The following is a 24063-nucleotide window of genomic DNA, read 5'->3' on the forward strand; positions in this document are numbered from 1 at the left end:
AGGTGGATTCTTTACCAGTGGACCACCAAGGATGTCCAGAAAATTTTGAATTAGGTGTGTGGTCCCCATTATGTTTCTATTGCATGGTGCTGACCTGTAATATGTAAAAAGTTTCTGCAAATATATAATTATCAGACAAATTAATAGACAACTAGACAAAAAGTTGTTATAAGTATAAAACTCATTAAGAAGAAATACATTTGGGACTTCCCTGGTGGCTCAGTGGTAAAGAATCCACCTGCCGATGCAGGAGACACAGGTTTGATCCCTGATCTAGGAAGATGTCACATGCCACAGAGCAACTGAGCTTGTGTGCCACAACTATTGAGCCTGTGCTCTAGATCTCAGGAGCTGCAACTCCTGAGCCCACACACTGCAGCTACTGAAACCTGTGTGTCCTAGAGCCCATGCTCCACAAAAAGAGAAGTCATCACAGTGAGAAGCCCATGCACTGCAACGAAGAGTAGCCCTGCTCACCACAACTAGAGAAAAGCCCATGCAACAACAAAGACCCAGCACAGTCAAAATTAAATAAATTCAGTATTAAGTTCAGTTGCTCAGTAGTGTCCAACTCTTTGCAACCCCATGAACCACAGCACCCCAGGCCTCCCTCTCCATCACCAACTCCCTGAATCCACCCAAACCCATGTCCATTGATCGGTGATGCCATCCAACCATTTCATTCTCTGTCGTCCCCTTTTCCTCCTGCCCTCAGTTTTTCCCAGCATCAGGCTCTTTTCCAATGAATCAGCTGTTCACATCAGTTGGCCAAAGTATTGGAGTTTCAGCTTCAACATCAGTCCTTCCAATGAACACCTAGGACTGATCTCCTTTAGGATGGACTGGTTGGATCTCCTTGCAGTCCAAGGGACTCTAAAGAGTCTTCTCCAACACCACAGTTCAAAAGCATCAATTCTTGGGCACTCAGCTTTCTTTATAGTCCAACTCTCACATCCATACATGACCACTGGAAAAACCATAGCCTTGACTAGATGGACCTTTGTTGACAAAATAATGTCTCTGCTTTTTAATATGCTGTCTAGGTTGGTCATAACTTTCCTTCCAAGGAGTAAGCATCTTTTTTTATCTTTTTTTTTTTTTTAGCATCTTTTAATTTCATGACTGCAGTCACCATCCGCAGTGATTTTGAAGCCCAGAAAAATAAAGTCAGCCACTGTTTCCACTGTCCCCCCATCTATTTGCCATGAAGTGATGGGACCGAATGCCATGATCTTACTTTTCTGAATGTGGAGCTTTAGGCCAACTTTTTCACTCTCCTCTTTCACTTTCATCCAGAGGCCCTTTAGTTCTTCTTCACTTTCTGCCATAAGGGTGGTGTCATCTGCATATCTGAGGTTATTGATATTTCTCCTGGCAATCTTGATTCCAGCTTATGCTTCCTCCAGCCCAGCATTTCTCATGATGTACTCTGCATAAAAGTTAAATAAGCAGGGTGACAATATACAGCCTTGATGTACTCCTTTCCCGATTTGGAACCAGCGTGTTGTTCCATGTCCAGTTCTAACTATTGCTTCCTGACCTGCATATAGGTTTCTCAAGAGGCAGGTCAGGTGGTCTGGTATTCCCATCTCTTTCAGAATTTTCCACAGTTTATTGTGATCCACACAGTTGAAGGCTTTGGCATAGTCAATAAAGCAGAAATAGATGTTTTTCTGGAACTCTCTTGCTTTTTCGATGATCCAGTTTATGTTGGCAATTTGATCTCTGGTTCCTCTCCCTTTTCTAAAACCAGCTTGAACATCTGGAAGTTCACAGTTCATGTATTGCTGAAGCCTGGCTTGGAGAATTTTGAGCATTACTTTACTAGCATGTGAGATGAGTGCAATTGTGCAGTAGTTTGAGCATTCTTTGGCATTGCCTTTCTTTGGGACTGGAATGAAAACGGACCTTTTCCAGTCCTGTGGCCACTGCTGAGTTTTCCAAATTTGCTGGCATATTGAATGCATCACTTTCACAGCATCATCTTTCAGGATTTGAAATAGCTCAACTGGAATTCCATCACCTCCACTAGCTTTCCTGGTGTTTGGAAACTTTCTCTATTACGACTCCCTTCCCGGGATGGGTCTCCGTCCCTAGCTCTTTTGTCTCTCTTTTTATCTTTAATATTTTGTCCTACCTCCTTTCGAAGACAGTGGGCTGCTTTTCTGGGCGCCCGATGTCCTCTGCTAGCAATCAGAAGTTGTTTTGTGGAGTTTGCTCAGCGTTCAAATGTTCTTTTGATGAATTTGTAGGGGAGAAAGTGGTCTCCCCATCCTATTCCTCCGCCATCTTAGCTCCTCCCCCCCACCTCCACTAGCTTTGTTCGTAGTGATGCTTTCTAAGGCCCACTTGACTTCACATTCCAGGATGTCTGGCTCTAGGTGAGTGATCACACCATCGTGATTATCTGGGTCATGAAGATCTTTTTTGTACAGTTCTTCCGTGTATTTTTGCCACCTCTTCTTAATATCTCCTGCTTTACATTCCCATTAACAATATTTCTGTGTCCTTTCCTCCACAACCTTGCCAGCACTGTACGTTTGTTAATTCAACAAGTATTTATTGATCTCCAGGCACTGTATTAGTCACTTGGGAAAGTTTTAAATAAACTGATCTGAGAAGGCCTCTCTCAGAAGGTGATGTTTGAGTGGAAATCTGAACATGACTCATCATAATAAAGAAGCGTTACTGTGAGTTTCTTTATCACCTGTTAAAACAGCAAAAATAGATTAATAGCATACAGTGTTGGCAAGGTTGTAGAGGAAAGGACGTAGAAATATTGTTAGTGGGAATGTAAATTTTGTACAGTTTTTCTGCAATGCAGTTTTACTCTATCTCCAAATATAAATATACCCTTTGACTCTGTAATCCCATTCCTAGGAATCCATCCTGAGAAGACACTCAATGTGTACAAAAATATATGAATGAGGGTGTCCGCTGCAGCGTATTATGTAATTGCCACAAACTTTAAATAGCTGAAATGTCTGTTGGTGAGGTGTGACCATTTAAGTGACTAGTACAAAGCCATTAAAAAGAGTGAGACAACTATGCTTGCAACTTTTATGTAAGTTTGAAGTTGTTTGAAAACAGAAAGTTACCCACCAAAAGTGAATCATGACAAACTAAAGTTTTTCCCCAAGAATCAAGGACAGTGCAACATTAGGAAGTTTATCAATGTACTTTAAGTCATGGCTGGAGAAAGAAAACAGCAGTGAAACAGACCCAGAAGCACTCTCGTGGAAAGCCACCCCCACCCTGTAACAAGTGGTAAAAAGCAAGTTACAGAACATGAATAGTATGATACTATTCACATTTTTAACTAAAAGGAAAAGAAAAAAAGAAAAAGCAGAAAACTCTGAGAGAGAGAACCAAACTAGCTGTGTAACTTCAGGCAAATTATTTTAACTTCTCTGACTCAGTTTTCCCATCAGTAAAATGGAAACAAAACATCTGCCTCACAGGGTTGTTATGAGGACTGATGAAATAATCCTTGACAGGTGTCTGTCCCATAGTAAATACTCAGTATATGTTATCTGTTATCATTATGATTTTTGTCAAAGAAAAACTCAGAGGCCAAAACAATTAGAAAAGAAAAAAATTTTACTTGAAAAGAAATACAAGGAAGTCCAGCCTCAAAATGACCAGCCAGCCAAATACAAAGCACAGTAGTTAAAGGAAATGAATACAAAATTTCCAAGATTACCAGGTTTTCCATTCATCTATTTGTGATTTTTTTAAAAAAGGCAAAACAGTATCTTTCTCAAAAGATTGCAGATCCACAAAGGAAGGGACCTGCGTTTAGGTATCCATGTCACAAAAGGCCAAGATGAAAGTGTCTGCAAAGCCTTACGGGAAATACTCAAGGTTTCAGTATTGGAAGGATGCAGGCTAACAGACTAACCTGTTGTTCTTGGTTTGTCTCAGTATACAAATTGCTGTTATTCATGAACTGTGGTGTGTGATGTGCTTAGTCAAATGAAACCAGGAGAAAGTGTCAGTTCTCCTTTCATATTATTCATGGGGGAAAACATCTAGAAGCAAATGTACTACCCTGTTATCTTTGGGAAATGGAATTGAGAGAAGACTTCCTATCTTACTATGTTTCTGTAGCATTCGGATACTTTACATGTTCATGCACTGCATTCAGAATTGATGAAAGAACTGAGACGATCATGTAAATTTAAGTATCAAAGTTATCCCTTGTTTCTTTATAGTTCTTCCATAGCAGATGGAATAGTTTGCTTTTTAAGCCCTTCAGAAAAAGATTTATAAACCATACATTTTCTCTAAAACGCATTCCCCCTGCTTCAATCTGTAGCATCTGCCAACAGACCTATATTAATACGCAATTCCAGTTGGGAGAGAAAAGAACTCCAGCCAATGAACTGAGGAGGGGGGGATTAATTCCTTCCTGCTCTATTGTTGTATGATGACCCTGAAGCCAGAGCCCCTCACCAGTGAAGTCCTTTAAAGTGAAATGTGAGAGTTCTAAAGTACCCCACCTTCATCCCTTCCCCCATATCCTTACATTTACCCAGCAGATTTACCCATGGGAAGCCCCTTCTCCAAGAACCAGAGGAAGAAAGGGATTCATAAGAGGATTCTTGGGAAGAAAAGAGTCTACAACTAATATTGAAAGAGGCTTTTCACCTGTTTTTTCAAGCTAACATGGACTCATTCCTGGGATGACTCAACGTCTCCTTTATGAGTCCCAGAGGGATGGTGAATTGCAAAGAAACGGGTTACATACAAGAGGCCAGACTGCTAACAGGTGATGAAGGTTGAACACGTGCCCCTTAGCCAGGTCACCAGTGTGGCTCTGCTGATCTGCAGCAGATAAGTGACCTGGGGAGCTCCCATCTCCCCTGAGCTCATGGGCAATGCCCAGATGTAGGTGTACCCTTCAACATGGCACACACTGGCTCTTCTTCCCACTTTCATTGTCACTGCTACTGAGAACACGAGACTGGGTTTTCATCCAAATAGCCAGGGGTTGACAATGTTTGGGGAGAGATTGGCAAGGAGTGTCTCATTTTTTTGGTTTTTTCTTTTTTTTTTTCCTGGTTACGGCAGTGCAAGTATATCACCATGACTACTCTCAGAACTGGGTTTTTGAAGGTAGCATGATAGAATAATGATCAATTTAAGAGGGTCTGAATCTATATAATCTTAAACTGATTATGAACTCACAATTTGGGGTTCTAGGATTCTATGCAGTGACTTTAATTGTGAAGCCTCTAAAACAAAGTTTCCCAAACTTAGGTCCCCTGATTCTGTTCTAGCAAGGAATAGAGACTGATCACCTATAATTCTCATAAGTAGCCCAGATGATTCTGTTTCACCCCAAGGACCTCAGCTTTAGAAGAATAAAACAGACAGTGGCAATTCATAGTAAAACTTAATTTATTGAGCATAAATTATGTTCTGAACCAATGCTAACCACTTTGCATGCATTAACTCATTGGCCCCTCCAATATGAAGGAGATGTTATTACTATTGTCCCCAGTTTACAGATGAGGACCCTGAGGCTTAGAAAGCTTGATAGCTTGCTCTAATTCTCACAGCTGATAAGACAGGAAATCTGAACTCATCTCTCTCTGTGTTTTAGAGCCCATGCTCCATGACACATTTTCTTGGGTTAAATCTTAAGATGGTGAACATCTTGACCTTGCACAATGTTAAGGATAGTTGTCTAGACCAAAGGTTTGCGACTTTGAGAAGGCTTTTTAAAAAATACTGTGGCAGCAACCCAAGTATCCATCAATGAATGAGTGGGTAAACAAAATGTGGTCTATCCATAAAATGAAATATTATTCAGCCTCAAAAAGGAAAGAAACTCTGACACATGCTACAACACAGATGAACCTTGAGGACATTATGCTTATTGAGATAAGCCAATCATAGAAGACAACCATTGTATGAGTCAACTCATATAAAATCCCTAGAGCAGTCAAATTCCATAGAGACAGGACACAGAATGGTGATTGCCAGGGGCTGGGGATGGGGAGGGGTGGTGGGAAGAGTGAGGAGTGAGTGTTTAATGAAAACAGTTTCAGTTTGAAATGACTAATAATGGTGATATTTGCACAACGTGAATGTACTTAGTGCCAATGAATTGTACACTCAGCAGTGGCAAATTTTATGTCAGGCACATTTTACCACAATTTCTATTTTGAAAAACTGGTGTCTGGCTTCTACACCAGTTAAATTGGAATCTCTCCAGAATAGGGCCAAGCCTTTGGCATTTGTTTTTAATACTATCCACGTGTTTCTGATGGGCACGCAGGGTTAAGAACTCCAGAATTCAGGATACAAGTTTCTGGAGTTCTCCCTGCCGGCAGTCCCTGGCATCATTTCAAGCTCTCACTCTTCCATTCACACAAGAGGCCCGAAAGCAAGACTAGCCGGGGAGGCAAGTCTCCCAGCCTGTTGCTGACTAAGGTGGCCCAGGTCCAAGAATTGATGGAAGGTTCCGGAAGCAGAAGGCTCTGTGGTTTACTGGGAGTTTCTCTGACTTGTAATTGTCTGTATATGCCTCATTCCCCTTCATAGTTCACGAAGAAGGGTGATTATTACTGAAGTGCTGTGCTTTCAGAGTCAAGAATAGATGTTCCCACAGAAACCTGCAATTCATGGCATGGATCGAATGATTCTGTCCGTAACTTACAAATGCAGATTTCCATTGTTTTTTGGGCTGCAGCACAGCTTTTGGGGGAGAGCTCAACAGTGGGAGTTATGATAAAGAGGGCTTATAAGAGAGAAGGGGGTAGCATCTGACCTTCAGCTCAGCAGCAAGGACTCTCTGAGCATCTCGCCTTTGCCTGGGGCTCTAGGATGCCATCAGTGAACTCATATTCTGGAGGAAAACAGATGTATTCATCACCCATTCAGCCAGTACAGATTTCTTGAGTTCCTACAATGGACCAGACATCTCTCCAAAGGGCACAGAAGATTCTGTGCCTTTGCACAAGGATACCATGTTGAAGCTAGTGATACCCTGGATCATGGGGAGGTCTGGGGAAACTCAGAGGAGAGAGCAGGATGGCTGGGAAATTGGGAAGTGGTAGCTGCTACTCACCAATCAGTACAGAAGTTTTCCAGTATTCTAACAGCTGGGGAAGCTGTATGAATAAGTGCCAGATGAATGACATTTTGGCTTTGACGAAAGGGTGAACAGGTCAGCCAGGGTCCCTGACCTTCTAGCATAAGAAGCAGACAATCTTTTTCTGTCATAGACCAAATAATAATTTTAGGACTTGTAAGTAATATGCTCTCTGTCCCAGCTACTCAGTTCTGTTGTTATAAAAGCAGCTACAGACAGTAGTAAACAAATGATTGTGACTATGTTCCCTACAAACTTTGTTTACAAAAATGGCAGGCTGGATTTGGCCTATGGGCCATAGCTTGCAGAGACCCCTGTTCCAATGGATGAGACAGATGTACCTTTTCATCCTTTCAGCATGCAAATATTTATTTCATACCACTTACATGACAAATATTGCATTGGGCAGTGGTATACTGTGCTGAACAAGATAGATAATGGTCCCTGCTCACATAGCACTTATACTCTAATGGGAGAGGCCAAATCATTCTTTTCAATATGCTATGGTAAATATTAAGATGAAAGTTATCAGGAACTACAGAAGAGGAAGTTAACTCAGACGGGGAGTTCAGGGAAGACTTCCTGGAGGAGGTGGTAACCATGCCACTGGCTCAGATCAGCCTGGGAAGCCATGTCTTTCCTTATGCGTTGTCATCTCCAGCTCTTCCCTTGTGTCCCCCAGGCTCAGAACAGCTATGAGGATGGAGACATCGAAGGATCCAAGCGGCTTGGAAGGAATGCCAAGTGGGTGGCCGTTGCCTCCATCATTATTGGCCTTCTCGTCATTGCTATTTCTTGTACAGTTCACTTCACATGGAAGTAGGTAAGCTTTTTTGGTTTTTTTAATATTTATTTTTATTTGTTTGGCTGTGCCAGGTCTTAGTTGCGGCACATGGAATCCATCTTTGTTGCAGAATGTGGGATCCTTAGTTGCAGCATGCAAGCTCTTAGTTGTGGCATGCAGGATCTTTAGTTGCAGCATGCGAAATCTAGTTGTGACAAGAGGGATCTTTAGTTGTGGCATGTGGAATCTTTAGTTGCAGTGTGTGGGATCTGGTTCCCCGACCAGGGATCAAACTCAGGCTCCCTGTGTTGGGAGTGCAGAGTCTTAGTCACTGGACCTCCAGGGAAGTCCTCTAAGGTGCCTTTTCTTGAAAAGCCCCCTGGAATCTGCTAGGATAGGTTAGATTGTGCTCCAGTAACAAACAGTCTCAAACAAAAGAGTTTTCATTTTTCCTCACTGCTATTCCATAGGCCACGTGGGTTTGTGGAAAGTCTCTCCTCCACACAGTCCCTCAGGGTCCAGACTACACCAACTTGTAGCTGCTCTGTCTGAAACAGGAGTCAACAAACTTCTCCTGTAAAGGGCCAGATGATAAATATTTTAGGCCACTATTAGCATCTCAGTTGCAACTATTTAACTCTGCCATTTTAGCATAGAAGCAGCCATATCCAATCTGTAAATGCGTTAATGTGGCTGTGTGTGATAAAGCTTTATTTATAAAAACAGGGAGCTGGCCCACAGCCCTTTGTTTTCCAGCCTCTGATCTAGAACATGCGGGCTTCTCAGGCTGAGACAGGGAAGAGGAAAAGCCAGAGCATCCCACATGGGTTTTCACTGCCTCAGCCCTGGAGCGGTACTTGTCGCTTACGCTCATAATCGATCAACTAACACCAGTCACACAGTTCCACCTAACTGTGAGAGAGTGGGAGATACATGACAAGAAGTGGAGCTTTACGGTTATCACTTGCTCTGCCTTAGCGTCTAATCTGCTAAATGATTTCCTACATGACACTGCACCCAACTAGCCTAACTGTTCTTAGTTTAAGAGCAGAAGGGTCTCTACCTGTGTCTGGTATTTTCAGCTCTCATCTCACAAAGAGGTGATGTTTCTCTCTGGATCTGAACAAATTTATTCTGATTTCTCCAGCCAGCGGAGGTGGACTCCATCTGCTAGAACCAATGATATTTTCCGTGAGAGTTTTGCCAAAGGGCAAGGTGGTGTGATGGACATCCAGGATCTGGGAATGACAAGCCCAGATTCATCTCTGTCTCACTGTGTAACTCCTGGCCAAACAGATAAGAATTCAGAAATCCTTCCACTCTTCTCTCATAGCAGCACTGTTCCTCCAACACCGTTTCTCTCAAGCTGGGAAGATCAGTCTTTTTGACTGATCTTTTTGACTTGGTTTCAAGAAGGGGCCCATTGAGTGGGTATGGGAGGAAGGGGACACCTTTTAGATCAGCCAAACTCACCTTGGCAACCAAGAGGGTAGTGGATGTCCCAGTGGGTCAACTTCCTATCAGACAAGCCAGATCCATGAGCAATCAGGGGCTGTTGGATGGAGGAGGAGATATCAAAATAGGAAGTGTCATAAAGGAAAAAATTGATGGCTTTGACCAAAAGAGAGGGGAAAAGAACACTAAGATGTCAGAAGAACCTCAAAGTGTCTTGCCTACAAGATGGCAAATTGATGATGTTGGCCTATGAAGAAGACAGTTGAAAGATAGATGAGAACACACCTGACTTTACTCTTTAACGAAAGCATAATGTGCTTGCATGTGTGAGCATGGGGCCAAGGGGTGTAGGGTAACATGTACAGGCTTGGGACCAGACTTCCTGGACACAAGTACCCCCCTTTGCCACTTGTTTACTGTGAGACCTTCAGCCAACTGCTTGCCTCCCTCAACTTCAGTTTCTTCCTCTGTAAACTGGGGTTTATAGTTGTACCCATTTAATAAAACTGTTGTGAAGGTAATTGAGATGATGCCCAGAATGTGTGTAGGTTGGCATCTGTTCCTTATCAGTGCATAAAGAAATACAAACCATTTGTTAATTATTACCATGATTATCAACATGACTGGAGGAAGGACCTCAAAGAGTTTAAGATGCTATTGAACTGAGTTCAGGGCTTTGAATAGATGAGCCAAACCTGAAGGACAGTGTTTCAGGGAAATAAGGCTAAGTCCTGGTGTAACTCCTGGGGACTTGTGAAAATACATACTGCCCAGATCAGTGTTTGAGCTAAGTGGTTATAATAATAATAGCAACTGACGCTGACTTAGAACTCACCATATGCCAGGTACTGTTCCATGCTCTCACATGAATTAAATCTCACTGAGTCCTCACAACAACCCCAGGAAGGTGATATTATCCCTATTTTTTGCAGATGAAGAAATGGAGGCTCGGAGAAATGAGGTGACTTGTCTGATACCTCACAATTAATTAGAAAAGACGGAGGGTAAGCCGAGGATAACCCGGCTCTGGAAAATATTTGTTGTTATTTTTTGCTGTCCTGGCTCTGGAAAATGTTTGTTGTTGTTTTTTTGCTGTCCCTGCAGGCCTTAGCTGAGGCTTGCAGGATCTTTGATCTTTGTTGCAGCATGCAAGATCTTCTTTTAGTTGTGGCATAAGAAATCTAGTTTCCTGACCAGGGATTGAACCCAGGCCCCCTTCATTGGGAGCACAGAGTCTCAGCCACTGGATTGCCAGAGAAGTCCCTGGAAGCTGTTGTTAACCACACCACCTCACAACCTCTAAGCCAGCACATCCTTTCTAGTACACGCACTAACAAAGGCCAGTAGATGGCTCTTACCTTGGTTAACTCTAGAATTATTTCTATAGTGCTGGTGCCTTGAGGTTCCAACCCACCAGAAGAACATGATGAGTTAGGGCCAAGAGTAAGAAAATCAAAGGGCTGCAGGAGTGAGGCAGGGAACATATTATACACGCATGAAGCAGGTTGGTCGGGAACAGTGTGGACTGTGGTGAGAAGAGGAGCACAGTTTAAGGGAGCAGCCACCACTCTGCTCTTGTTGTCACCACTTAGAACACAGACCTCATGGGCCCGTTTTCCAAAAGACATTGGAAAGCCGGGTCTTTATTTAAAGTCTCCTGATTATTTTAGATGTTGACAACCAATTCACACAGTTTAAACACATGATGAGGGCCCCAAACAAAACAAAAACATACAAAAATCACACCGGCAACCTGTAGTTTCTGGTGGACAATTTGGCTTTCAAAGTTCAGTTTGCCTGTTAGGTTCCAGGCAAGAAGTTCCACTGGGGACCCAGAAGTCTTCCTCCATTGAGGAAGTCCTCGTGTGGAGGACATTCTTAATGTTTCTGAATGCAGGTGAAGCAGTGACGTTTGTATACTTGTGGCTGAGGTTTCGTTAGTAGTGGTCATGAGGGGTAGGAGAGGACGTCTCCTCTCCAGTGCTTCTCCCTGATGGGAAGTGTTCACAGTGGTGAGAGCCTGGCCCTCAGCACTCATTTTGCTAGGACTCAAATCCTAGCTCTACTGCCCAAACCACCCTGGCATTTTTTTTTTTAATATTTACTTTAGTCTTACCTATTTATTTGGCTGTACCAAGTCTTAGTCGTGGCACACAGGATCTTCAGTCTTCATTGCTACATGTGGGATATGTAGTTGTGGTGTGCAGGATTTTTTTTTTTTAAGTTGTGGCTAGCAGCATCTTCTAGTTGTGGCCAACGGGATCTTGCATATGAACTCTTAGTTGTGGCACTTCTGTGGTATCAAAAAAAGCAAAAATGTTTTCCAGAGTTAGAATTCCATGGAGAAACTAAAATTTAAAAGCTTTATCATGTGTGTGTGAGCATATGTATAAGAGACAGTAAGAAACTAGACCTCAGTGAATGAAATCAGTTCTGTTTTCCATTAAGACCAAGAACAAGACCTGATTTCTCGGTAATCCTTTGAAATAAAATTTCCCAGCCTGGCTTACTGGAGAAATTGAATCACATTGTGGAATTACTAAAGTAGAGGTTCCCAAACTTTGGGCTGCAGAATACTTACCTGGGGAGTTTTATTATTTATTTATTTTTCTTTTTCTCTAGCCTCATCTTCCATCACTCTCCCGCTTATACATTATTATAGAAGTACACTGGCTCCTCTTTTTTCCCATTTGCTTGAGTGCCCTATATTCTCTCACTCCCCGTGGGGCCTTTGTTGACACCATTTCTTCTGTCAATATTGCTCTTCTCTACACTTCTCTTTTCTAGTTGGCTTGACAGATTTCAGCTTAAGCCACTTCTTAAAGGAAGCCTATTCTGACCTCCCAGAATTGTCAGCACCCCCACCCATTTGAATGATTTGATAGTATCCTATAGCTTTCTAACATGTTTTCTAACTACAATGGAATTAAATTAGAAATCAACAACAGAAAGAAATGTGGGGAAAGGAGACACCTGATTGTATAAGAAAACCAAGAAGAGGTGGTAGGGAATGGTGGTGGTGGTGGTTTAGTCACTAAGTCACATGTTCAACTCTTGTGACCCCATGGACTGTAGCCCACTAGGCTCCTCTGCCCATGGGATTTCTCAGAGAAGAATACTGGAGTGAGTTGCCATTTCCTTCTCCAGGGGATCTTCCCAACTCAGGGATAGAACTTGGATCTCCTGCATTGCAGACAGATTCTTTACATGGTGGTGATGATGGATAGGATGCTTATATCTTATAAATCAAAAGGAAGAGACTAGTTCAAGTAGTAGGGACTTGTCTTGAAAGGTTGTTACTGAACGATGAGACGTGGGATTCTTGGCCTCCGGAGGAGATAAATTCAATCCGGGGCCAGAGACGAGGCTGGATCGCTCAGAGCTTTTGTGTAATAAAGTTTTATTAAAGTATAAAGGAGATAGAGAAAGCTTCTGACATAGGCATCAGAAGGGGGCAAAAGAGTACCCCTACCTGGGGAGTTTTAAAAGAGACATCTGAACCCTACCTCAAAGGATTCCAACTTACTGAGTCAGAAGCGAGGACCAAGAATCTGCATTTTCAAGCTCCCCGCTCCCTCCCAAAGACTCTGCTGCAGGTGATTAGAACACTCTGCCAGACTTCCTTCCTCCCAAATCGAAAAGGAAGAACACATTAATAGCACCAGCCATTAACAGACTGGTCAGTTTTCATTTACATCAGCAAAGTCGTCATCCTAACATGTTATATCAGACTCAAGGCCAAGGACGGGAATCATTTTACCACCCAGAAGGTGTACCCGCAGAGAGACTCTTTTGTAACAATCAAAGCAAGGACCTCCGTGGCAGGGCTGGGAAAATCTGACTTTAGAGAAGGCCTAGCCTAGAGGCACGACCAGAAGCTTTGAGTATGTCAGTTTTCTGTATTTCATTAAAAAAAAAAGTCTGAAATCTCTTACTATCTTTTAAAACTTGTTAAGTCCTGCCTTTAAAAAAAGGGCTTCCCATGTAGCTCAGTGGTAAAGAATCTGCCTGCCAATGCAGGAGACTCAGGTTCAATCCCTAGGTTGGGGCGATCCCCTGGAAGAGGAAATAACAACCCACTCCAGTGTTCCTGTTGGGATAATCCCATAGACAGAGGACCCTGGTGGGCTACAGTCCACGGGGTCACAAAGAGTTGGACAAGACTGAGCACACATGCCTTTATGTGTGTGTATATATGTATATGTGTGTATGTATGTGTGTGTATATATATATTCCTTACCCTTATTAAGAAAACTATAACCAATCTCTTCTCTCTCAAATGACTGAAATCTCTGGTCATGATAGTCTTCACCCAAGCTCATATGAAACTCTCATTCATCCTAATTTTTTTTCCTTCCAGCTTTATCGAGATTTAACTGACATACAGCACTATGTAAGTTTAAGGTGTGCAGCACAATGAGTTGACTTACATACACCATGAAATGATTATCACAGTAAGCTTAGTGAACACCTATCAGCTCATATAGATACAGAAAGAAACAAACTTTTTTCCTTGTGATGAGAATCCTCAGAATTTGTTCTTTTAGACCACTTTCATATATAACACACAGCAGCATTTGTTATATTTATCGCATTATATATTACATCCCTAGTACTTATCTTATAAATAAAGTTTGTACCTTTTGACCCCCACCATCCAGTTATCCCTCCCCTCAGAACCTTCCTCCAGTAACCACAAATATGATCTCTTTTTGTATCACCTATCCTAATTTTACAGAGTATCTCTGTAAGTCATGTGGTGGTTGGAGCAAAGAAAGCTAAGAGTTTGATGACATCAAATCTGTTAGAACTGGGAATTACTGAACTCAAATTTATTCAACAGTTTGAGATAGAATGCTGAGCTGGCAGGAGAGAAGTGCTCTGTTCATATGGAATCAGAAACTTGGAGTCTCTTGGAGTTATCAAATTCCCTGTTCACAGGTTGCTAGGGAAAGTAGAGAAATGAATCACAGAGGTGAAACATTTAAATACTGCAGCCATCTGTTTATTGATCCTGATTTTTCGCATCCTTAGCCAAAAACAACAAGTCTGTAGACTTTTACTTTCTGTTGGCATCTGAGGATTCAAGCAAGATTAGGTTATTCTTGTCATGTTTCACAAAGCACAGGTCTCACCTGTGACAGATCCAGCAGGGATGCTTGTGAAAATGCAGATTCCCAGACCTGCAATCAAAATTCCGAATGGCTCTGAAACATGCATTATCACAGCATTGCTAACCCGCAAAACCTAGTTCTAAGTATTGTCATGTTGTAAAAACTCTGCACTAAAGCTTTGCATCTAATGGTGAACATTCTTTTTTTTTTTTTTTAATTTGACTGTGCCATATCTTAGTTCTGGCATGCAGGATCTTTTCTTCTTTGCAGCAACAGGGCCCTTTAGTTGTGGCATGCAAATTCTTAGTTGCAGCATGTGGGATCTAGTTCCCTGATCAGGAATCAAATCCAGGCCCCCTGCATTGGGAGTATGGAATCTTAACCACTGGACCACCGGGGAAGTCCCTAATGGAGAACAGTCTTATGTATTAATAGGTAGATGTAGGCTGCAATGTAGGACTTTTTCACATTTCTAGGCCAGCTGGGAGAAGCTTCAGTGATTGCTACTTCCCCTGCCCTACCTCCTAGAAAGTTTACACATCTCGCAAGTCTCCTCTTTCTTCTCTCCTTGTGATCATGCTCATGGTCACGTGTCTGATGCTTGGTTGAATTCAGTGGAACTCCTTTAGCACAAAATCAGTTGACCAAACCTGGGTGTGAGGAAGACCAGTGTTGTCTGCCACAAATACAATAAATGACAACCAGTGGAGCTGCTGCTTACTCGGGTGAAGTTATAACATCAGGGCATAAGGTGAGCTTTGAATAATCAAAATTAATCTTGGATATATATATATCAGAGGGTGCCCTATTTGAGAATCACACAGCGTCTCCTGATCAGCCCAATATAGCCAGTGTTCCCTCCAGTGTGGGGACGGATGGTGTTCCTTGGGGCGAACACCAGCTGAGGTGGTTGGCTTTTTAGGGCTCATGTCATATGTTTAAACATTGGAACCACATTCTGAGCTCAACAGGAGTCCTATACCCATTGATACTCATAAGCATCGAGCAGCCTGGTGGCCAATATCTCCATTTCAACAGTTGCTTTTTTTCTCTTTGAAAAATATGAAAGTTTATTTCTGTAAGTTAAATACACATACATTGTACTTCCACTGACTTTACATACCTGGGTGGTCTTGTAGGTACCTAAACAAGCAAGCACACTCCCACCACGTATTAAAAATGCTTGCTTGTCATTCTTAGCAATAAGAGACATCATGTTCCAAAGTTCCATTAAGGAAGAACTTGACTTCTAAGGTTAAGGATCCCATAACTGTCTCCCATTAGCAGGTTCAGAGTTAGCAGATATGAACCCATTCTTTACTGGTAAAGCTTCTACATTATAAGGAGACTGAAAAGAGTTCTTCCTGACCTCAGCATATCCCCACTTTGCATTAGAAGGGAAGTAAGAAGAAACATCATTAGGGATAAGAAGCACGAAGCTGCTCTTACAAAAGCATGAGAGCAAATCTCTCTTATTCTTTGTATTATTGGCTGATGTAAGGCTTCCTTCCTGGCAATTGTTTTGCACAGATGTGTCTTCAGAGAATTTTTATGATTCCATGATGAAAAATGGGAAACATTACCTGTTTGCTGAAGATCAGAAAGCCCTTTCTTTGTTGGTTCAGATAAGTTGAGATACAGATAAGTCAGACCTAAGTCATCAACAGTGGAAGATTTTTGCTTTGAAAAGGATGTAAGATGGTGGGATATTGATGAAGAAGTCAGAATAAACATGAAAAAGATGTTCAAAAAAAAAGAAAAAATTTGAAGGAAGACTGAAGAAGTTTTTTAAAAAGTAAACAAACAAAAAAAAAGATGCTCAATCTCTCCAGTAGCTGGATAACTCAAATTAACAGTGAAATACTAGATGTCCATACATCCACACACACGTGATAATATCAAGGTTGGTGAGAGTGTGGAGACCTGGATACCACATTGTTGGTGGAGCAGTACATTGGGACAGTCTTTCAGAAGGTCATTTTCTAAAATCTGTGTGCCTACTTGCCCAGCAGTCTACTTCTCAGTGTCACAAAAAGGCACCTAAAACAGTAATTCTCCTCCCTACACGTGAAAATCCCCAATGCCCAGGGCCCACCCTGGACCAGTTAAATTAGAATCTCCAGTGATAGGGCAGGGTATCAATAGGTTTTAGGGTCTTCTAGATGTTTCAAATGTGAAGCCCAGGGATGAGAACCAAGGATGTGCAATGATGCTCATGGCAGCTCCACTTGAAAAAGAGGAAACCTTGAACCATCCTAAATGTCCAAGAGCGGGAGAACAGTTAAATACACACTGGTTCATTCATAGGATGAAATACGACACTGCAATTTAAATGTGAAAATACCTCCCTTACTATGGCTTTATAAGGCCCCAAAGGATCTTGTTTCTGCTTCTCCATCCACATCTCCCAGCCCTTACTCCCTCCCTCCTCTGCTTCAACTGCACTGAATTCCTCTTCTTTGAGCAACACAAGCATGCCACCGGGCCTTTGCACTTGCTGGTCCCTCTTCCTGGAATTGTATTCCTCCTTTGGAATTTGCATGGCTTGTTCCCGTCTCTCCTTGAGATGCTCTATCTAACTACAGCTGTGATTTAAATGTAGAGGAAAATGCCTGGAGGGTGCACCCCAAATGTTAACAGTGCTGCTAACCCTTGAGGAGGAGAGTAAGATTCAGAAAGCCTCAGGGGCCATGATTGTGCCTACATCTGTATCAGCTGGATTTTTGCATGTGCAACATGTAAAACATGTTTCCAAGTAATACATTTTTCAAAAAGAAGCCAGTGCTTAGATTCCAAAGTGTGCAGAGCTGCTAGTCCATGTCAGCACTGGGTGAATTAGACTACTAGCCATTGAAGAAGGAAGCCCTTGCTGAAGAGGCTCTCCTCTCTCTCCTCTCTCTCTCTCTCCTCTCTCTCTCTCTCCTCTCTCTCTCTCTCCTCTCTCTCTCTCCCCCGCCCGCCCCGCCATCTGTTGGTCTGTCTCTCTCTCTCACTCACTCTATCTCTTTACACACAGAGCCTGAACAGCCAGCAGTCAGCCACGAGCATGGAGGATGGACCTCATTCACACACACCCCAGAGGAGTTTTTGAGGAATGGATCCTTGACTTCAGACTGAGATCTTTTCCTCCAGGGCTCTCCAGCGGCAGGCCCCTGGCAAATGAACTCAAACCAGAAAGAACAGCAGCAGCAGCAACAAAGTCCGAAATTTAGGAAACCCAGGCAGCAAAGCCAGATCAGCTGAAGCCGTTGATTTTTTTTTTTTCTTAAGAAAATCAAGCCTCACTGTCTCAGTATATCAAAAGCCCTTGTGTCCATGTGTGCATTCCTCTTCTCCAGAGATGAGCCTCAGAAAATCTTCGTTGCTTTTAATAGGGGAAGAAGTCCAGATCTGGGAGGAGAGGGAAGCTTTGGGAAGAGTAAAGGATGCTGGTTTGCAACGTGGAGCACATTTGTAGCATATTTAAAGTCATTGAATAGAGCTGAATTTGTGCCTTGTTTCCTTTCGTTTTCACATGTCATAGCTTCACTTTGGCCTTTGGTAGCTCCTCCTCCATCAGCTCCATTCCGTCATCAAAGGGGGATGAAGGAGCTCTCAGGTCTTTTGCCTTAGTCTCGCCTGACTCCGTCTCCTTGCTTGCATCCCCCGTGGGTCAACTTGACCACAATCTCATTTGTCACCTCAGACAGACTCTGAGAATTTACTTGGTGGTCAGTCCTTAAGTACATGGGCATCCTTCCCATCCCAGTTTTGAGAATATACTGCCTGTGTTTAATGAACTTACTTCAATCTCTCTCTCTCTCTTTAGCAAGTCTCAGGCAAGATCTTTGATTTTCCTGGATGCCACCTGGAAGTGCCACCCACTGTATTTATTTTTCTGTCAAATATAAACCCTGTAGGTGTGACCACTGGTTTAACAATGCCACCATTATTCTGCCTGCCAGAACACGCTAACCCCGTGTGCAAGACATACCACTGGTGGTACACAAAGATAACTTTTAAGTCATTTGCAGCCACAAGATTAAATGTCACTGAATCACAAAGAACATTTGCACTTTTCTTTTTCAATCCTGATTACATTTCAGAGAAAGTCTCTGTTTAGTGCTCATGGGTCCTCAATATCTTTGTGATCCTTTGACTTTTTCCCCTTCTTAATAAAGAGCTGACCTCAGGTTCAAAGTCTTCTGTTTAGACAAAATTTAATTACTTAGTGGGTTTTATTTTCAGTCTGTGTATTTTATTACTTTTCATTTATGAGTCTCCACTTAGGGATATAATTTTCTGTTCAAATGCATTTACTTAAAAAAGGAAGTGGACTCCAAGAAAATATTAAGTGGTTAACACAACAGAGTGATAGGGGGTATATGTTAAAACTAACTTCAAGAACTAGTACTAGAAATCATGAAAATAACCTTCCTAAGCAAAAAAAAAAAAAAAGGCAGCTTATTCTAAGTGAATGAACAAGTGTCTAAATCAAAACACCTGCGTTTCAGTGCCTCCTTTGCCACTATCTATCTATGCAAGCTGATTTTAGGCAAGTTTCTTAGTCTTCTGTGCCTCAGATTTCTTCATCTGGAAAATGGAGATAAGAACACCTGCCTACTTAGCTCAGAGTGGTCAGTGTGAGAATTAATCGCCATGATAGATACGATTGCCCTTGGAGGGAAAATTCTCATTGTTACACAAATACAAAGCATTGTTCTTAGATTATTGTGGATCTCAGGCATTTGGGAAAAACCCTGGACCCTCACAAAAAATAAACACGGGTGGACACCGGATTCCACCTGTCATTTCACCCAGACATCCGTCATGAGCCAGTACTTGTCCCAGGAGGACATGAACCAGGAATACCGATTCTTAGCACACAGAGATCCTAGCATCATTCCAGTAAATGGATCTTGATTTCTGTTCCACACACCTTGTTTTCTGTTTGTTTGTATTCGGCTTCCTGATTTTTTATCCAAATCAAATTAAGTGTTGCTGAGAGGCAGAATAAAAATGGTTTTAAGAAAGCTGGTCTACCATGGTGCATACATTGTGTTTTCTTGCGGTTCCCAACCTTCTTGAGACCTCCCGTAACCATAACAGGCTCATTCATTCCAGCCTCAGGGAAGACCACAGAGAGGCTGAGGGTTGGGCAAAAGAAAGAAGTGAAAGTGAAGTCACTCAGTTGAGTCCGACTCTTTGTGAGTCCATGGACTGTAGCCTACCAGGTTCCTCCGTCCATGGGATTTGCCAAGCAAGAATACTGGAGTGGGGTGCCATTTCCTTCTCTAGATCTTCCTGACCCAGGGATTGAACCCAGGTCTCCCACATTGCAGGCAGTCGCTTTACCATCTGAGCCACCAGGGAAGTCCGAGGGTTGGGCTAGCAAGGTATCAACTCATATCTAGCTTATGGCCTGAAGTGCCCTTCTAGGTGGCATCGAAAGTGTTGGCCCCACTAAAGTCAGAGAGCTCTGGGCTCAAGATGAGGGTCTGATTTTTTTTTCCAGTCCCCCAAGTCCTGACAGAGTTTCAGTGTTGACAGAGTGAGGTGATGGTCTTCTTCTGCAGGACTCAGATCACCCCTGCTTCACTCTAGAAAGCACAGTTAGAAAATGGGTTGGCCAAGAGCCAGGGGACTGTTTCAGCAGACAGTGACCAAAAAAAAAAAAAAAAGTCTATAGCAGAGAGTTTACTTGTTCATATAGTTGAAAATGAAAATTCCAGAGATAACTTCAGGTATGGCTGGGTCTTGGTGTTCAGCATTGTTAAGAATATCTCCCTTATCTACTTCTCAGCTTCCTGAGCACATTTTGGTTTCACAGAGGCACAGCATCTGCCAGCATCTTCAGATTTCTTCCTACCAGCTAAGCAATGTCTATGGAAATAAAGTAACTCTGCCATAATAGTTACAAGGAGAAAAAAAAAGTTTCAATTTGAAGTAATGCATGATTGATCTGGAGCAGGAACCAAACCATTAGGATACCAGCCATTAACACACAGGTGTGGCCCTCCTTTCCAACACAGAGTGACACAGTGTCCAAGGCTGTGTGTTGCCCTCTCTGGCGGGAAATGAGTCACAATTCAGCCAGTGAAACAGAGGGTGAAGTCAACTCCACCCAAACTTTATGGATTGAGAGTGTGAGAAGGGTGGTTTCCCAAAGGAAAACCAAAGTGCTTTTTACCAGAAGAAAGGAGAGACAGATGCTGAACAGGAAAAAAAAAAAAAAAAAACAAACAACCACTGTCTGCTTTAAGCAGGCTGCTTCTTACTATGCCTGTCACAAGCAGGGTAAAAGTCATCTGCTAGCTTTCCAGACAATTTCCCCGTTGTGCTGTCCCTCCCCTCCATTTCCTCATCAGATCTTTATTGACAGAGCACTTGTTCAACCATAGAAACTGTGCTAGACTTTGGAGATTCCAATAGGATAGAGACCCCTGGGAACAGTTATCAGGCTAGTGGGGAACAGGCACATAGAGAAACAGAAGGACATGTGAGAGTGCCAAGGCAGAGGTAAGGAACAGTGTCATGCAGTCCCTTTGCAGAAGGGAGCACTGACTGTCTCCGGGGGCGAAGCCTCAGGGAGGGAATGTCCCTGACCCGATGATCTGTGCTTTGCTAAGGGTGATTTGACTACAGCCTTTGAAGGGGCCCTGTCTTTACCCGCAAGTTACGGGCAGAAGCAGATGCAGACATAAAATTGCTGGCCTCAGCTCCTGAATCTCAAATTATCTCTGGCCCACACTATGACAGCTGCATTCAGCAAAATAGCGTTGTACATGTATCTTGATATGTAACCCTAGATTCAGGCTTCTAAATATAAGGGACTGTCTTGGGTTGCTGATTTTTTTTAAAACATTCTAAGATAGTGTCCACATTCATTGGTTACTGAGTGAGTGAGTGAGTGAGTGAAGTCGCTCAGTCGTGTCCGACTCTTTGTGACCCCATGGACTGTAACCTACCAGGCTCCTCCGTCCATGGAATTTTCCAGGCAAGAGTAACAGAGTGGGTTGCCATTTCCTTCTCCAGGGGATCTTCCTGACCCAGGGATCGAACCCGGGTCTCCTGCATTGCGGGCAGACGCTTTACCATCTGAGCCACCAGGGAAGCCCTCATTGGTTACTACCAATCCTTAAAAAAAATTATTCATGGATGTTGAATGTTTGAGCCTGGAGAGTTACCCTATTAAAAATAGGTCTCTGGATCAAGACACTTTGAATTCCAGTTTGACAAATACAAAGATGCTTGATACCAAGGCATCACCCATCCATCCCTAGAGAAGGCCACAGAAAGAAGGAATTTCCTTTCCAATAGATTGATTGATTGATTGTTTCAACAGATTAATTTATTGAAGGTCAGGAGAGGGAAGTACAGAGTTGACTCAGTGCTTTTGTGTGTGTGTCAGGTAAACCTGCGTTTCATCTTGTGAACCTGTTCTAGACCTTGGATGAGTGGTCGGGTCAGATCTGTGACGGTCCAGTCAAAGCGTATAACCACACGCCGGTTCACCAAGGTGCCCTGCCCTTTAGTTTTCCCGAGCCATCTGCTCCTGGCACCAGCACCAAGTGCAGATTCCACTGGGTGACATGGAATCCCATGTATGGGGACTGCTTGTGCTCTGGAGCGAGGATATTGACAGGAACTCAGGAAAGGCCAAGTCCTGCCTCTGTAAAGGTGACAGAGGGGCAAGGGGCAACTTGACGGCCAGCATGGAAGAGGGCCTAAGGCTGATCCCACCGTTTAGTAGGTAAGGTAGATATTTCTTAAGCCATTACCAAAGCTCATCCAAACAATGACAGTAGTCTTCTTAGAGGTCTTCCTGTGTGTTTCTGATCGATGCTATTACAAAGACTAGAAACTTGGTGACTTGAAAACAATCCACATTTCTTTCTTATTTATTTATTTTTATTTATTTGGCTTCCCTGGTGGCTCAGACATTAAAGAATCTGCCTGTAATGCAGGACACCCAGGTTCGATCCCTGGGTTGGGAAGATGCCCCTGGAGAAGGAAATGGCAACCTACTTCAGTAGTCTTGCCTGGAGAATTCCATGGACAGAAGAGCCTGCTGGGCTCCATAGGGTCGCAAAGAGTCAGACACGACTGAGCAACTAAGCGCACACACACAGTTGGTTCACTGGGTCTTAGTTGTGGTGTGTGGAGTCTTTAGTTGCAGCCTGTGGGCTCTTTTTAAAATTTAATTATTTATTTATTTTTGGCTGCATTGAGTCTTCATTGCTGTGTCCTGGCTGTCTCTAGTTGCGGTGAGCAAGGGCTGCTCTTTGTTGCAGTGCATGGTCTTCTCATTGCAGTGACTTCTCTTGTTGCAGAGCTTGGGCTCTAGGGCACTCAGGCTTCAGTGCTTGTGGTGCACCAGCTTAGTTGCCCCTTGGCAGGTGGGATCCTCCCAGATTAAGGATTAGACCTTAATCTGTCCTGCATTGGCAGGCAGATCCCACCACCAGGGAAGACCTAGCATGTGGGCTTTTAGTTGCAGATCTAGTTTTTGTCAGATCTAGTTCCCTGACCAGGGCTGGAATCCAGGCCCCCTGCATTGGGAGCATGGAGTGTTAACAACTGGACCACCAGGGAAGTCCCAAAGTCCATATTTATTATCTTACTGTTTTGGAGGTTAAACATCTGCAACAGATCTCACTGGGCAAAAATCAAGCTGCTGGCAGGCTTGCATTCCTCCCTACAGGCTCTCAGGGAAAATCCCTTTGCTTGACTTTTCCACCCTCTGGAGGCCACCCTCATTTCTTGCTTCCTGGCCTCCTCGCATCTTCAAAATCAGCAAAGGCCACTAGACTGTTTCGCACATGTCATCTCTCTGGTTCTGACTCCTTTGCCCTCCTCTTCCCCATCTAAGTACCCTTATGATAACATTGGACCCACCCAGATAACCAGGATAATCTCTGTAATTTAAAGGCAGCTGGTTAGCAATCTTAATTCCATCTGCCACTTAAATTCCTTTGTTGTGTTCCTGCATAGCTCAGTCTGTGAAGAGCCTGCCTGCAATACTGGAGACCTGGGTTCAATTCCTGGGTTAGGAAGATCCCCTGGAGAAGGAAATGGCAACCCACTCCAGTATTCTTGCTTGGAGAATCCCATGAACGGAGGAGCCTGGCAGGCTACAGTCCATAGGTTGCAAGAGTTGGACATGACTTAGCATTATCTTTCTTTCTTTTCTGTTGTGTAACCTAATACAAGGGGCTTCCCTGGTAGCTCAGATGGTAAAGCGTCTGCCTGCAATTCGGGAGACCTGGGTTCGATCCCCGGGTTGGGAAGATCCCCTGGAGAAGGAAATGGCAATCCACTCCAGTACTCTTGCCTGGAAAATTCCATGGATGGAGGAGCCTGGTAGGCTACAGTTCAAGGGATTGCAAAGAGTCAGACACGACTGAGCAACTTCACTGACTGAACCTAACACAGGTTCCTGGGATGTCTTTGGGGGTTCTTTATTCTGCCTTCCATACCCTGCTTTCACATTCATCCTCCTCCAGCATCAGCACCTCACTTCAGATCAGAGTGATCTCAAAACCTAAAGGGGACCACGTTCCTCTGCTGAAACCCAACCCATCCACCCAATGGCCTTCCATGCAGTTAAAACCCAAACTTTTACCACG

General features: G+C 43.2%; 1 protein-coding gene across 2 annotated transcripts in view; it reads left to right on the top strand.

Annotated features, from left to right (window-relative positions):
• TMEM233 (transmembrane protein 233) overlaps positions 1 to 19466 on the top strand; it is a 44444-nt gene extending 24978 nt beyond the window's left edge. Inside the window, exons 2-3 of one of the 2 annotated variants that reach the window (XM_043901808.1) lie at positions 7785 to 7921; positions 17472 to 19466. In XM_043901808.1, the coding sequence (XP_043757743.1) occupies positions 7785 to 7921; positions 17472 to 17478 (144 nt within the window). In that variant the 3' untranslated portion in view covers positions 17479 to 19466. Of the gene's footprint in view, positions 1 to 7784; positions 7926 to 17471 lie in introns of both variants that reach the window. The other variant, XM_043901809.1, reaches the window with a different exon arrangement.
• The last annotated feature ends 4597 nt before the right edge of the window (positions 19467 to 24063 follow it).

This window comes from Cervus elaphus, chromosome 5, assembly GCF_910594005.1.
Source record: "Cervus elaphus chromosome 5, mCerEla1.1, whole genome shotgun sequence".
NCBI classification, from domain to species: domain Eukaryota; kingdom Metazoa; phylum Chordata; class Mammalia; order Artiodactyla; family Cervidae; genus Cervus; species Cervus elaphus.